Source organism: Callospermophilus lateralis, chromosome 4, assembly GCF_048772815.1.
Source record: "Callospermophilus lateralis isolate mCalLat2 chromosome 4, mCalLat2.hap1, whole genome shotgun sequence".
Classification (NCBI taxonomy): Eukaryota; Metazoa; Chordata; class Mammalia; order Rodentia; family Sciuridae; genus Callospermophilus; species Callospermophilus lateralis.
In genome coordinates this window covers 71,420,329-71,436,155 of record NC_135308.1, presented here as the reverse complement: position 1 = coordinate 71,436,155, position 15,827 = coordinate 71,420,329, and the positions used below count along the sequence as shown (strand labels likewise).

The 15,827-nt window shown below is 51.6% G+C and overlaps 1 protein-coding gene across 4 annotated transcripts; it reads right to left on the bottom strand.

The window, feature by feature from the left end:
• Positions 1-67: 67 nt before the first annotated feature.
• On the bottom strand, positions 68-12,730 carry Atn1 (atrophin 1). 4 transcript variants are annotated; one of them, XM_076854091.1, is made up of 11 exons: positions 12,565-12,730; positions 7,199-7,364; positions 6,911-7,048; positions 6,655-6,768; positions 4,037-6,060; positions 3,618-3,840; positions 2,522-3,218; positions 1,522-1,665; positions 971-1,003; positions 823-914; positions 68-639 (listed from the first exon to the last, which is right to left on the bottom strand). In XM_076854091.1, exons 2-11 carry the CDS (start codon positions 7,223-7,225, stop codon positions 619-621), a joined length of 3,513 nt encoding a protein of 1,170 aa, XP_076710206.1. In that variant the 5' UTR covers positions 7,226-7,364; positions 12,565-12,730; the 3' UTR covers positions 68-618. The 4 variants fall into 4 exon arrangements, with proteins under 4 accessions (XP_076710206.1, XP_076710203.1, XP_076710205.1 ...); XM_076854088.1 differs by having other exon boundaries at positions 823-1,003; XM_076854090.1 differs by having other exon boundaries at positions 823-1,003; positions 4,037-6,057.
• Positions 12,731-15,827: the final 3,097 nt, after the last annotated feature.

The window sequence follows — 15,827 nt, the reverse complement described above, 5'->3', positions numbered from 1 at the left end:
CACTTCCCTGTTGCAACAAGACCTCACCCGAACCCCCTTAGCCCACAAAGAACAAGTCACAGCCATCTTCCTGGGGAGTTGTGAGGATGTTTTTGTTTGGTTGGTTTTGGTTGGGATGTTTTTTAAAGAGCATCATATAGATATTTATATATATAAATTATTAATGTGGGGAAGGATAAGGGGCATACATCGCAGAGGGGGCGCGCACACAGGGATTGGGAAGGGGCAGGGCAGGGGCAGCACATGATGCTACGCAAAACAGCCACATCTAACAGATGAAATAATCACACCAACGGGGTGGGGGAAGGGCAGTGACCACCGAGGGCTGGGCATAGGAGGGGAGGAAAGCAGGGCACAAAAGAAGAGGGACCTGATCCAAGATACTGTGCACTTTCTGTCCCCACCTTTACCACCTCCCCACCTCTGCCCTCTGCACACCACCTGGGCCTTGGCCTTCTGTCTGTTCCTTATTTCCTCCCTCCCTCTGCCCAGCTGAGGAGGCCCTGCAACTGAATAGCACCCTCTCCTTGGCTCTGGGTGGCAGCTAGGAGGGGGTCCTTCAAGGTTCAGATGTAGGAGCCATGGTGTTCTCTTGATTGAAGGATCTACAGTGGCTTGTCACTTTCTTTCTTCAGGTGACTAGGGAAGAAGTGATGCATATCAGAGAAATGAGAGACTGAGATCAACTGTGACCTTGTCTTCTTCACAGATAAAGATGGAAAGCAGGGGGTTCCTCCCCTAGGACCCTACTGCCCTACTGCCCATCCCATGCTAGCCTAGCCTTTCTTCCCTGACTCGTGGTCTATGAACACCCCACAGTACCTGTAGTAGTCCTCCTGGGCAGGTAGCGGCACACTGTGCAGCGGGTGATGGGCATGCAGCCACTGCTGCTGTTCCAGCGCCAAGCGCTGCAGCTCAGCAGACTGCGCGTGCATGGCCTGCAGCTGATGAGCTGCAGACATCGGGGCAGAGAGGGAGGCTGGCAGGTCCCGGTAAGGGGCAGCTGTGAGTAGGAAAGCAAGGGGCACATGACCAATGGATACTGAGTACATGCTTTGGGCCAGGGGTTAGACAGCCATTTTACATACAGAGAAAACAGTAGAAAATAAAGTAACGCTGCCCATTTTGCAAGCTGCCAATGGTGGAATGGAATTAGAAGTCAAACCTCTTAGCCTGGCCCTAAAACCTGAGCCTCTCTTGAGCAAAACCTCAGCTCTCCTATTTTTTTTTTTTTTTTTTTTTTTTGGTATCAGGGATCAAACTCAGGGGCACTCAGCCATGAGCCACATCCCCAGTGTTATTTTGTATTTTATTTAGAGACAAGGTCTCACTAGTTGCTTAATGCCTCACTTTTGCTGAAGCTGGCTTTGAATTCATGATCCTCCTGCCTCAGCCTCCTGAGCTGCAGCTCTCCTATTCTTATTCCAGCTATTCATGCCTCCCAACTCTCACTAGACCCATCCCCAATACCCACATTCTGTCCTCTCATCAGTGCTTCCCTACCCCAACCTCTGTCCTTACCAAAAAGCTGGTGACGAAGAACTTCGTTCTCGTGCAGAGGGTGAGGAAGAAGGGGGTTAGGGAGGGTCCCAGCTGGGTAGGGGATCCGGGTAAGGTGAGACCCTGAGGCCAGGGGGTCAATGAGAGGGTGCACCGAGGCAGAGGCTAGAGGGCAGAAAAGAGGAATATGTCACTAGAAGGCATGTTTTGGTAAAAACCATGCATTTGGGTGGGGGATCTGAGTCTGGGAAGAAACATGGACAAACAGAAGGGGATCCAAAGTGGAACAAAGGTAGAATGGAAGCACTAGAGACTGGGGGATGGACCCTGCAGGAGTAGGGACACACAGATGTCAGATTACAGTTGCCAGAGGGTTCTGAGAATGAGGAAGGAGAGAGTAAACTTACTTTGAGAAGGTGGGAGATGATGGAAGTTTAGAAAATGAAACAGGAAGAGTAGGGAGATTAAGAAAACAGAACAAGAGATCCCAAACTGAACATGAGTGTAAGGCTAGGCTGGGCAATGTTTATAAAATATTATAAAAGTTTCTTATAAAGAAATATGGAAAAAGGATAGAAAGTAAAGCTCATTATTGCCTGTAACACCCAAAACAAAGTTAAAGAGCCCTTTCTAGGGGATTTCAGACCTAGAGATGGGAAGGAACATAAAAGACCTCCAGCTGGAACAGAAGAAAAGGATGGCAAGAAACAAGATTTGAATCCAGGGGAACAAGAAAATTAGTATGCTAAGGGCTTTGGGAAAAGGGATGCAAGGATGAAAAAGTGGTGTGCCCTCAAAAAGACTCCAGCTTGGGCCTCTATCAGAGGGGAAGGGGTGTGGGGAATGCACAAGCTCTACCGCTAAGCAAGTGCATGGAGGAATGTCAGGGAGGCAAAAATCAGGGGAGCTTTCTCAGGAGAGGTTCTGTCAGAACAGTAAAGGGAAGTGGGTCTGAGAAACAGAAGAGCCCAATCAGGTAAGGCAGCCCCACAGGGTCAAAGCCAGGAAGCAGGGGTCTCACCTGCATGAATGGCATCCTGCTGGTGCAGATGCAGGTGAGAGTGGATGTGAGAGTGCTGGTGGTGATGAGGGGTCACGTTGAGCATCTGCAGCCGGGCCAGTGGGTCATTGCCCAGGGCTGCCACCCTTTCAGCATGTTGCCTCTCAGCTGCCAGCCGTTCAGCATAGGACATGTCCGGCCGCAGGGCTGGCCCAGCTGCCAGCGCTAGACGTTCTCGCTCCAGAGGCCCCAGGCTTGGATGAAAAGGGAAAGGGTGCAGGCCAGGAGGGCCAGGCTGCAGAGCCAGGCCCCCATGTCGGGGGAAGGGATCCAGGCCTGGCCCAGGGACCCCATGTAGGGGTTCCAGCTCACTTGGCTTCACCTCGAAGCCAGGCTTGAGACGATCACGGAGATCTCGTTCACGGGCTTCCCGCTCCCTCTCCCGGGCAGCTGGGTCACTGCTGTACAAGGCTGGGACATTGTAACCCAGAAGCCCCGGGTCCACTGCCCCCAACGGCACGTAGAATGGATGGTTGCGATTTCCAGGAGACATGACATGCGGTCGGGCATATTCACTGAGAGTGCGCAGGGCTGGAGTGTCAGGACCCAGGTAGGGGGGCACTGTAGCTACAGCACTACCAGGCTCAAATGGAGGGCGATGGGGCACTGGGCCCAGAGAAGGGCACTCCACTGGAGTACGGCCCTCCTGCGCCAACTTCTGTGGGGTAGAGGAAGAAGTGGAGTTAAAAAAGGACCTATGAGAATATTTGGCTGGTCCCAAGTTGCCCAACTGTGTGAGCAACTGAATGCCATGATGCTTATAAAAGAATGTTGCAACCCTGTGAAAGAACGTCCCTGCACCCCGACCCCGCCGCAAATTTGCCCTTCTTGTGATCTACTAGTAGTCTGACCTGAGCAAGCCTTTCCCAAACCCAGAAATACAAAGATTGCTCCCACTGCAATCCTCTTAGGTTCCTAGTTATGGGCTGCAGTGGTCCATCCTCTCCGACAGGTGGCGAAGTGATTCTCGTCTCGCCCCTAGCCCCAGCCCATCCCGAGCCAAACTGCGCAGCGCCGAGGGAAAGGCGGCGGGTGGCGCATTTTGTGACGCACTTACCACGCTGCGTTCGAGCTCGCGCTCTTTCTCGCGCTCCCGCTCCTTTTCGCGCTCCCGCTCCCGCTCGCGCTCCTTTTCTTCGCGCGCTCGCTGTTCAGCCTCGCGCCGCACCTTCTCCACCAGGTCGGCCCGCTTCTTGGCCAGCTTGGAGCCCTCCAGCGGCACGAAATACAAGTCGCTGCGCGCGCACGAGTTGAAGCCGCGGTCTAGGTGTTTGTTAAACCTGTGGGGCGCGGAGGCAGTGCACGCTCAGTTCCTGCTAGCGGCCCGGCGGCCATCCTGCTCCATCCTCAAAAGCAGCCTTCGTGAAGGCGGAGAGCTGTTTAGTGTACTTCTAAAAAGCACCACATAAACACGAGGCTCTGGTGTCCACCGTACCCCGACTCCAAACCCACCGGCACCCGACCCAGGCTGCTCACCTGGCAGACTGACTGGCGTGGCTGGGCACATCTACCACCTTGGGAGGGGGGGAGGGGCTGCGGGCTGGGGGCACGGGGCTCTCTGGGGTCTCGTACTCCTCAGTTGGCTCTTGTTTGATCTGTGTGGCACTCAGGGGTGGCCCTGAGGCAGGGGCCGCAGGTGGTGGCGGCAGAGATGATAGGCTTGAGGGCCCTGCAGGTGGCAAGGGCCCAGACGCCACAGTAGGTGAGCCTGGCTTGAAGGTCCCTGGGCCTGCTGGCGGGGAGGTGCCTCGAAAACCCGGTGGGGTCCCCGTTCTGAAGGAAGGTGGTGACCCGGGCTTGTATCCCGGTGGGGTGGCTGTCTTGTAGGCCCCGGGGGACGAAGCTCTCTTGCCATAAGGTGGGGGCCCAGGTGGGGAAGCTGTTTTGTAGCCTGCTGGCGAGGAAGCCACGGTGGCAATGACCGTGGAAAGGGTAGCCGAGGAGGTGGTGACCGGAGGCACGGGTGGGAAGGGGTAGGACGCCCCTTGGGGGCCCTGAGAAGGGGAGGGATGCGAACATGGGTAGGAGCCTTGAGAAGAAGAGGAAGAGTTGGAAGAGGAGACTGGGGGGCCACTGGGGCCTGCTTGGCTGTAGGACACCTGGCTGTGAGGTGGGGGCAGGTGTGTTGGCCCTGATGGGTAGGGTCTCAGAGACCCCAGGGAGGGAGACATGGTGTAAGGGTGCGCATGGTGGGAGCCACTGCTCTCCAGGGGGTGGGGATATGCTCCAGGTGGAGGGGGCCCAGAGCTTCCATGATGCTGTTGCTGCTGCTGCTGCTGCTGCTGCTGCTGCTGCTGCTGTTGCTGCTGCTGTTGCTGTTGCTGCTGCTGCTGGTGGTGATGGTGATGTGTTGGGGCTGGTGGGTGTGCAGTGGATTGGCCCCCAGAAGTAGGGAAGGGGCTTGGATGAGCATTGCTATTGGCCAAGAGTCGACCATAGGGAGGTGGAGGGGGACCCTGGCTCCACACAGCCTGGGATGGGAGGGAAGGCTGAGTATACTTGGGTGGCTGATTGGAGACAGAGAGACTTGTTGGGGGAGGGAAGGAGTGGGGATAACTGGGCAATGCCTGGGAAGCTGGGTACTGGGAAGCAGAGGAAGAGGAGGAAGAAGTGGAAGAAGAGGCTGCCACAGAGCTACTGCTAGAGGATGAATAAGGATACCTCATTGGGGGAGCTGGAGCAGAAGAGGAGGAAGCAGGAGGCAGAGGGTGGGGTGAGGGAGCCAGAGTTGGGCCCTTTTCTGGGCCTGGAGGAAGTCCACCCATGCCCTGACCCATGGCATGAGGAGAGGGAAGATGTCCAGGGAGTGGCTGGGCCCCTAGGCCAGGAGGAGAGGCTGAAGCATTGTTGAGGGGTCTCAGGGCAGGTGGAGGAGGCAGGTTTGGTGTCACATGAGGGAAAGTGGCTGGAGGTGGAGCAGAGGTTAGATTTCCACCACCCACTGGAGTATTAGGTGGCTTTGTTGGGGGAGCACCACTAGCTCCAGAGCTTGATATTGAAATGGGGGTTGTGGGTGGGGGGTGCTGCTTACCCCCACTAGAGGCCCCCACTGAAGAGGCAGCCCCTCCTCCTTTGGGACCCATTGGGGGTCCGGATAAAACTCCACCAGCTCCCCCAGGATAGAGCTGTGGATGAGGGGGAGGGGCCCCAGGAGGAGCCTGGAACATTCGGGAAGTGGGGGGCTCCATGGGAGCATGATATCCAGTTGGTGTCACAGAGGAATGGGGTTCAAAGCCAGGATCTGGCTGTCGGGGGGTGCTGTCTGGTTGTGGAGGGGAGGGAGGAAAGAGTGGAGGTGGATGGTAGGGGCGGGCTGGGCCCTGGGACAAGCCAGAAGATGAATCGGAGTCATTCTCCACACTCCCAGGGCTGTAGATGCTGGGGGATGTGCTTCGGTTATCCTGGTCTATATCCCTAGGGTCACTGCTGCCATCATCGTTGAGGCTCCGCCCATCCAAGCTATCCAGATCTGAGGGAGACTGTGGCCGAGGGAGCTCCTGCTGCATAGAGAAGAGGCCCATGTTTTCCTTTCTCTCCCACAGTCATTTCCTCCTCACAAACTGTTGTGCTGTGATGTGATGGGGATTCCTGCCATCTGGGGTTCCCCCAATCTCCCCACATCTCAGCTTTCCCAGCAACCAGGCTTATTTCCCTCCTTGTTCAAACCCTATTCCTTCTCAAGTGTTCATCTCAAGCATTTTCACCCCCTCCACAGCTTACTCCACATCCTTGTCTTCCACCACCTCATATTTACCCTCATCTCATCTCACTGACTCCCTTTAATTTTTCAACCCCCAAACCCTTGGTTCTCAAAAAGACCACTTCTGCATTTTCCTTATGACTTATTTGTTCCTTCCAGTAAGACTTCTTAATCCTTCAGTTCTTCCATTCTCCTTTAACCCTGCCTGGTCATCTACTGGTCTGACCAAAGCCAAAAGATCTGTCTGACATATAGACATGATCACTTTAATAAACACTAAGTTATGATTTTTCTCTTATATCCCAGCAGAGAGCAAGGTAGAAATGTGAGCAAAAGGAAGTTTGGGGAAAGAATGGTCAAAAAACGATTCAGAATGGATAACAAGGTCTCCTACCTCCGTTTTGGTCTTTTTTGGTGCATTCGTCTCCTCACTTTCACTCTCTGAGATCTCCTCATTCCGGCCCTGCTTGGTGACTTTTGGTGTGGAAGTTTCCTCTACCCGGGCCTTCTGTGAAAGAGAAAGAAAATTCCTGTCTTCTTCCTCCCAACCCTCCACTGTTACTACCTTCTGCCAGCCTGAAAGCTCCCCCCATGACACACCCTTAGCCCCGGTGCCAGACATCCTGTGTGAAGACCTGGGGACAAAATACCTTGGCTGTCTGCCTGGACTTCTCAGCTTTGCCATCACTGCTGGATGTGCTGACTCCTCCAGGGGAGGCCCGGCCCCTTGATCTCAGTTCTTCTCGGGGCCCAGGGGCCTCTTTCTTCCGTCCACTCCTCATTGACATCTAAGGAAGGAAGAAGGAGGCAAGTAATGTTTTTTATTTCACCTGACTTTATAATGTATCTTATTTCTGTTTTTCCTCTCTAGATCCTTCCTCCTAGTTTCTCTGCACCTGCCCCAACCTTTCATGCCTCTCATAGTAGCTATTACTCACTGAGTCTTTATTCTGTCGTGTCTTCATTCTTCAGGCTGTGGAGACCCCATTCTCCTCTGCCTGGGCAGCTGAATACAGAAACTTCTCTGCTCTGCCTCAAGCTCCCCACAGCCGTGGCCTGGGAAGCAGGTGTAGTCACCTGGAACGGATCTGTTTTCAGCAAAACCTGTTTGGAAAAGACCATAAGAGTCTTCATATTGGAGAACAAAATCTGAAAGAGGTACTACTGTGCCTGTCAGAGGGCTAAGCAGCTCAGCCCTGAGCCTTCTGGACAAGTGGGACAGTTAACAAGACACTCATTGCTGGATTGCCCCATGGGTTATCTCAGCTGTTTAAATGAGGGAGATTCTACTCATACTATAATCTCTTATTTCTGGGGAAGGTAGAAAATTGAGATGTACCTGTGAGCTCCAATCCAGATCACTCAGTTTTCCCCTTTATGATCACTAAAGAATATTTATGTACCTGTGAATTCCACAGAGCTTTACAAAGGAGGACAGAGAAATGAAGCTGAAGTATTAATTTATTGTCTTCCTTGTGTCAAGCCCTTTAATACATGATATCATGTAATATTTACAATCAACCCTGAAAGGTAGGTATTAGTATTATTCTCATTAGAATGGAACTTAGGCTCAAAGATTATGTGACTTGCCCAACCTCCCACAGTGAAGACCCAATGACAGCCAGAATCAAGCCCTTGTCTCTCTTGACTTCAAACTCTTTCTTCTATACTTTGCTATACTCTCCTTAGAAGTTGGTGGGGAGAATTCTCAGAAAGCCTAGATCAGTCACAGAGATAAGGATTTTTTCATACCAGAGTAGGCAGAAGAATGTCCCATTCTACAATACATAGGAGCAGAGCCCAGTGAATCCCAAAACCAAATCTAAATATCCCCCAAGTTGCGGAACTTGGTTTTGGAGACCTCACAAAAACCCATCCTCCAATATGGTTGACTTTCCACATCCACTGGCTCTGTATCCACAGATTCAAACAACTATAGATGTAAAATATTTGGAGAGAAAACTCTAGAAAGTTCTATAAAATAAAACTTGAATTTGCCATACACTAAGCCCTATGCTGAATCTGAGAATGAAATAATGTCTAGATGTCCCCTGCTATAGCTTCCTGTGCCTTCACAGGTACTCAATCTCTTCTCAGCTCTTACTGTTTGCCTCATGTCCTTCATATACTATGTAGTTAGGCCTAGGATGGCTAGTTGCCTCTTTCTGAACTGGTTTCCTCTGTTCTGAATACATACAGACTTGCTTTTCTTGTCATTATTCCCTTACCAATACTGTATGACAACTATTTACGTCAATAATTTAAATAGTATTTACATTGTATTAGGTATTAGATGAGTTAAAGTGTATGGGAGGACTGCATATTTCTACACAGAGAACTTCAACATCTGCTGATCTGGGTATCATCAGGGGGTCCTGGAATGAATTTCCTCAGACATCAAGGGAACTATGTGTTCCCCAAGGTTAGGAGAGAAGCCAGGCTTCACATTAACAACCAAAATATTAAACAACAACAAAAAAGACTCAAAAGATGAGTGAGAACACAATACAGATTTATAATTTTAAGCCTATCCTCCTGTTTGGCAAAGATGATACCTATCAATAGATATAGATGTTGTCATATTTTGGTATCTCCATAGCCAGCTATTTTCATCTGCACTTGTTTGTATTTCTTGCTAAGAGTCAAGACTCCATATTACAGACCATATGATCTTTTGTGAGCAAAAATGCTATTTTCATACAGTTTTCCTCTCTATATCCTCGGCTGATATAATTTGTGTGTGTGTGTGTGTGTGTGTGTGTGTGTTTTCTTTTCTTGCTATTAATGTTTAAACTCAGCAACTTCAGTAGATCTTTCTTCTTGCTTTAAGTACTGCTAGCCTTGGTGGGACTGCATTAAGCTTGCCTACCTATCCTAAGTTAGAAGGCCTGCTAGGTAAATGGCATTTTCATATTCTATAGTATATTTTCTATAAGGAATACAAAATAATTACTTCTCATTCGCCCCCACTGAACCATATTGAGGGAGGCAACAGGGAATGCATCTAACCTTTCCAGAAAACTGGTGATTTACTTAAGAGTCAAAAGATAGCTGAGACAGAACCCCAGGTCTGACCTTTCAACTGATGCTCTGCCCAGTGGACTAGTCATTCTCTTTTAACTACAGCTAATACCACATTTTTGAGTTGTTATGTATATTGGTTTTACTTAACAACTATCAACTGGAGGTGAGGGGGTGACACATGCCTATAACCTGAGCAGCTCAAGAGGTTGAGGCAGGAGGATTGCAAGTCCAAAGCTGCCCTCTGTAACTTAGAGAGGCCCTAAGCAACTCAAGGAGACCTTGTCTCAAAATAAAAAATAAAAAGGGTTGGGGATGTGGCTCAATGGTTAAGCACCCCTGGGTCTAATCCCTGGTACCTAAATAAATAAAATATATCAACTAAAAACAACAACAACAACCAAATCCAAAGAACAAGAACCAACAAAATAAAAGAAGAAAACAATCTTAACAATAACAGAACAGGGGGCTGGGGATATAGCTCAGTTGGTAGAGTGCTTGACTTGCATGCACAAACCAACACACACACACACACAAAAAAAAAAAAACTATAGCAGAACAAAGATGGCTGGTGTATCTTTGCCAGTCTTCCTATGGCAGGGTGCCCCTCTCTCCTTCTCATCACAGACCTGTTGACTAAGTCAGGTAAGACCTAGGGATCCAAAAGACCAGGGAAATTCAGAAATGTACCTGAATAACCGAGCAATCATATGTGCTCTTATTTTTTAATCAGCTGAAAACTGATAAAATTTGCAATGAATAGCTTTAAGGGAGAAAAGCAGTTATTAAAAGGGAGGTAATGGCAGGGGTGACAGCAGGAAGGACAGAGTTGGGTTGAATTGTAAGTCTGTTTTTGAACCTGAGCTGTGTTCTGGCACCAACAGCTAAACTAAACTTATCTTTGTCCTAGAAGACAGATACTGTAACTAATATTTATATGGCACCTACTATGTATCTGTCAAAACACTGAACACTTTCAATACACATTCACTTTCATTAAGTTACTACAAAAGGAAATTGATGTGGCAGGTGGAAAAGTAACAATAAAAAAATAAAAATAAATAAAAAACAGGAAAAGAACTCTAAGTAAGAAGAGGAAAAGAAATTAAGGAAAAAAATATGGGAAGGATGTCAAAGAATACAATCAAGTCACAAGGCTCTCGGGGAAGTGTTTGCAGAGTGAATTTCAGGATCTTTGGCCCATCCCCCACCATTCCAGTGCTGCCAGACTAAAGTGTCCAAAGTGACTCTGATACTAAAGCAGCCCAGACCAGCAGAGACCAGCAGATAACAATGCACTGGCCTAAGCCTTCTTGGAATCCAGAGCAATCAGAGGGGCCTCAGAGATCATCTCATCTATAATCCCTTCATTTTTACAATGTAGGAGAGGTTCAAAGCAAGAGAATTGACTTGCCCAAGGTCAGAGTTTGTTAGAGGCACAGGCAGGCCGACATCCAGGTCTCCTGATTTTCATTCCAGAATATCTGCTCTGCTCTTGGCTGTTTCACAGTCTTGTCCCCTGACCCCCCTCACCTAGAACGGACATGGAGAACCCAGCCATACCTACAAGGTCAGGAAAGTAGAAGGTCAAAGGTTAGTGAGGAAAGGGCTCACCTTGGGGACCCTCTGGGAAAGAAGAGATACTCAGGAAAGGAGACTCAAAAAAGAGGAATCAAGTTTAAGAAAATGGAACAATAGTGCAAAGCAGCAAAACGAGAACTGTATGCGAACTATAATAAGAGAGGTAGAAGCCAGAACAATCTGTCCAAAGATGGTAAAACTTATTTTGTTGTTGTTATTTCAGTGCTGGAGATTGAACTCAGGGCCTCAAATATGCAAGGCAAGCACTCTACCACTGAACTACCTATCCTCCAATCCCAGATGTATGATTTGAACAAGACCATTTTCATCTTCCCAACTATTCCTAGGAGGAGAGACATGGAAAAATACAATGACCTGAAAGTAACATATCTACCTGTTCCAACAGACTGATGGATGGAAGCGGGTACACTCCCTGTGGAAACTTCTATCCACTTGCAGCACCAGAAACATTCTCCAGAATCCAGTCAAAAGTCCCAGTCTCTGTGGCTGGGTCCTATCAACAGTTTGAAACCCCACCTATTGGATATCCCACTGCATCACTGCCACGCAACAAAATGGTAAAACAACATGCCCTTCAAGAGACCATCCCATCTTGGCAGCCACTGCCAGCACCACAGTTGCTAAAGCAACTCCTATCCTTCTGTAGTACCTACAGGGAGGGTATCTTGTCCCCTGACCCTATCCCAGGCACAAAGGGAGACCTCTAATTTCAAAGTAGTAAGGAAGGCCTTCCTATAGAGCTCTCAGCTGAGGGACAGCCAGTGCTTTGAGGATTTGAGGGTGGAGGTCACAACTTGTTTGGAATGTCTGTAAGGTTGCCCAATTCCCTCTTTTTCCATATTCCCAGAAACCCCTTCTTCCTAACTCTTCCTTTTAGTGTTCCTGTCCTTCTCATTAGTTTTAGGACTGAGCCCCCACACCCCTCTCAAGAAGTAACTGTCTGGGATTGGAAAAACAGGGTCAGAGGTGAACTGGAGTAGAGAAAAGAAAACCGAATCACAAAAGACATGGCCTTCCCACTTCCACCCTCAGAAAACCTCTGACTCTCCTTCTCAAAGATGGACCTCTTCTGGCCCTTCTCCCATCCTCAGTTTCCCCAGGTTCCATTCCCCTCTCCGTAGCTACAATCCCTCTCTTTCCACCTACCACACCCCTTTCCCGGCTCCCACTTCCCTTCTATTCCTAACACCCGCAACCCACCCACCCCCACCCCCGCCGGCTCTGGAACCCATGTTCTGGGCCTCTGGGTCTTCTCCGTCTTCATGCCCCACCTTGCTGCCATCTCTCCAATCCATTCTGCCTTCTCGATGAACCACCCTCACAGCATCTCCAGTTTTTCCTTCACCAACCCTCCGCCTCGACGATCCTCCTCTTTTGGTCTCGAGTCCGAGCTACCCTCCTGCCCCACCAGCCCCACTCCTGAGACCCCCTACTTCCCTACCTTCCCACCAGGAGCTCCCAGGCCCCCACCTCTCCTCGGAGCCGCCCCACCCCCCTGAGCCCCCAGTCTCCGGCCAGGCAGTGCCCGCAGTGGGGAAACAGGATTGGGAAAATAACAAATGGAGGCGGCGGCGGGAGGGGGAACGGGGAGGGGTGGGGGTGGGGAGTCGCAGGCCGGAACCCGGGCGGGCCAGAACCCCGGAGGGCCCGGGCCGAGGGGCCGGGCGCCAGCGGATCTTACCTGCTTGTAGCTCGGGACAGCTGGCTGGCTCGGAGAGGGAGTCCGGGCTCCAGCGCCTTCGGGGGGCGGTGGCGGCCGATCCCCCGCCCCCCTCTTCTTTCCCGGCTTCAGTCGCCGCCGCAACTGCGGCGGCGGCGGCCCTGACCCCCCCGGAGGGCGGCCCCCATGCCTTGTTCCCCCGCCCGGCCCCGGTCACCCGCCGGCCCAGGAGCAAACCCGGATCGGCGGTCTCGCTCTCCCCCGCCCAGGCCCGCCGCCTCCCCCCGGCCGCCCGGAATGCCCCGGGCCGCGCCGTCCGCCCCCGCCGCGCCGCTCGCCCCCGCGCCCGGCCGGCCCTCCGCGCCGCTCTGGCCCGCCGCCGCCCGCGCCGCCGCGCGCAGCCCGCACTCGCGCGGTCCCCGGCCCCGAGGCGGCCTCGCCCGCGGCCCCCCCGCCCCTTCCCAGCGGGGGTCTCCCTCGCCCCCTAGGCCCTCCCCGAGGACGACAGTGCCCCCGAAACTGGTCCCGGCCCGAGGACCCGGCCCGGCGCGGGGCTGCGGGCGGGCTGGGCGGCGCGTCGGGCGACTCGCACAGGAAAGCGGACGGCGGAGGGAGGGCGCTTGAGAGAGGGGGATGGGAGAAGGGAGGAAGAGGGAGAAGGAGGGAGAGCGGAGGAACGGAGGAGAGAGGGGCCAGGAGGGAGACGCGAGGGAGGGAGCGCGAGGCAAGCTGCGAGGGGGGAGAGAGGGGGATCGGGGAAGGGGAGGCGCCGTGCGAGTTGGCCGAGCCTGAGGACTAGGGGGCCGGGGCGCGGGGAGGGCTTCGCTGTGGCAGAATATGGGGAGCCCGCAGGCCTAGTGTGGGAGAGGGCTGGGTAGGAGAGGTTGTAGATTGTGAAGGCAGACATGAGAAAGGCTGGAGAAGTTTGGGGGCGACACGGTTTGTAGCAGAGGTGAGGTGGGAGGAGTTTGGGGGATATTGAAGTGGAGATTCGTATAATAGGGTTAGATTGGAAAGATGGAGGGACATGGATCTTTGGGGCAATGAGGTGTGTGGCATGGAGAAGTGAAAGAAGCTTAGGGTGGAGGGGTTGGGGAAATATTTTCAGAGAGAATGAGATGGAAGTTTGGGGACTTGGAAAAAACTGAGAAGAAGACATATATAGGAGGATGAGGTTTCTGGAAGATGAATAAAAGGGTTGAGTAAAGAATTCGAGGCTGGTGAAGGAGAAGAAAACCCAGAGGAGATATCTGTGAGTACAGAGAAGTGAAAGCATGAGGAACCTTAGGGATGAAGGAGGGACCAGATGCCTATTTCAGGGGAAGACTGAGCTAGGTGTGAAAGGAGGTGGGATGGCTGGATCCTGGAGATGGGAGCTTCCAGTCAGGAGGCTTTCCTTTAGCAGATAAAATGGGGAAGAAGGGGTTAAAATATTGGAAGAAAATAGAAGATAACGCCTTTGGTGGCAATATGGAGGGAAAGTCATTGATGGAGAAAGAGAAGAACTTGGAGATGACAAGAGAGAGAGCTCTGAGGAAAATGACAGAAATGGGGGATGGCAGGTGGGTAAGGAGTATAGTAGGAGTGGGACACCATCTCAGGCCCATCCATCTAGTTCATCTCCATCTTCCTTCCCAAGTCTGAAGTTATCACTAATGGTTTCTTAGGTCACCTGAAGGGTTCAGAGTAGACCTAGGTATCATGGTTCCCTGGGTATCATGGTTCCCTCTCCCAATTGTTTATACATAGAGACAGTCCCTACTACAGACCACAGGTTCTTCCTAACCCTTCCTCCTCCCCTGATCTCTAGGCAGTCTCTGACTCAGTGTGCAGCTATTCCTAGTCTTCAACCATGAAGCCAGCACCCCCACCAGTCTACCATCAGTGCCTTCTTCTTGGCTCCCTCCCTGGCCCCACACCGAGTAGCAACATCTCCTAGGACAAAGGACACCAGAGACACAGGGTGATTTTTGGCAGCTGAAATTGGGAAGGCCAGAAAAAGGGAGGGAGGCAGGCTGGGAAACAGGAAGAACTGGAGCTGGAGTGTGGATTGGGAGTCTTCAGTAGCTTTCCAGATTTGGGGTGGGGGTGGGGGTAGGGTACTTGTGGGGCCAGTCCCTCTGGAGACCTAGGGGGACCCTGAACTGGCAGGCTTCCACTTGTCTTCTGGGAAGAAGGAAGTTGGCTTTGTAGCAGCTCAGTAGATTTTTGTCTCACAATTCCTTAGGCCAGACTCAGCCAAATCTGGGAGTATCCAAAAGCTCTAAACAGATTCCAAAGCACTTGGGAACAAGGAACAGAAGTCAGAATGCTTCCTTGGCCTAGGAATGAATTCCCCTCTGAACTGCCCTAAATCTGTTGGCACTCACTTTACCACCACAGGTCCATCTTTTGCCCCTCCCAGGGCCTCCTAGAAATCAGGCCAGCTCCCTATCTTCCTATGCCCCTTTCTGTCTCTCTTAGGGCACTTTTCTCTGTGGCTCTGTTTTTTTTCTGGCGTCCATGAAACCTATCTGTCCCCCGTGACTCCAAGGCTGGCTAGGACTGTAGAGTTGGAACCCTTCCTCAGTGCTCTAGGACAGCCTCTACTTCTTCCTTTTATCACCTAACTCCTCCTTCCCTATTCACGGCCATTGCTTTCCCTCTCTTTCTGCACTTCTCAGTTCAGTTCTCCCACTGGGCCCTGGCCCAGGCCCTTCCCAAATCCCTTCCATTCTGAGATTTTCTCCCTTGTTTTTTAACCACAAAGAACAGGATGGTGACTTATAGGAACCTAAAAGAAAAATGCAGACATAAGGTAAGGGCAAGGATTATGAGAGTGGGAAGAGAAGCCAGGACCTACCCTCTCCAATTCCTTCCCTACCTGGGGGCCAGGCTCACAACTTAACTTCAGGGACTATCACACATACACACCCTCTACCATCCCTCACCCCAGCTCCCTCTCTGGCCCCAGTCCCCCACAACCCACGGTCTCCAGGCAACGCCACAAAAGGAAAGTGGAGAGAGAGGGGCCTGGGAGGCCCAAGCAGAGCTAGCTGTAACCCAATCCAATTCTGTACCTGGTGTGGCACAAGCATGTGTGTGTGTGTGTGTAATTGCAATAACTGTTAGAGAGGTAACCTAGCAAGGAGGGAGGGAAGAAAGGACAGGTTAGCAAAGGTAGCTTCAACTATAATAATCCTAGCCAGCCTGGGAGTCACTGAGGAAGATAAGTTTCATGGACCCAAGAGAAAAGTGGGAGGAGCCCCATGGGACATAAAGGGACCTAGGGACAGAAACGAAAA

What these genes read in the sequence shown, in the direction of transcription:
- Atn1 (XM_076854088.1), bottom strand. Translation starts at nt 7,225, where the DNA reads ATGAAGACACGACAGAATAAAGACTCA. An exon ending in CACGCCAGTCAGTCTGCCAG is followed by an intron (nt 3,841 to 4,036) that starts GTGAGCAGCCTG and finishes CGCGCCCCACAG; the next exon opens with GTTTAACAAACACCTAGACC. An exon ending in TCTTCGTCACCAGCTTTTTG is followed by an intron (nt 1,004 to 1,521) that starts GTAAGGACAGAG and finishes TCCTACTCACAG; the next exon opens with CTGCCCCTTACCGGGACCTG.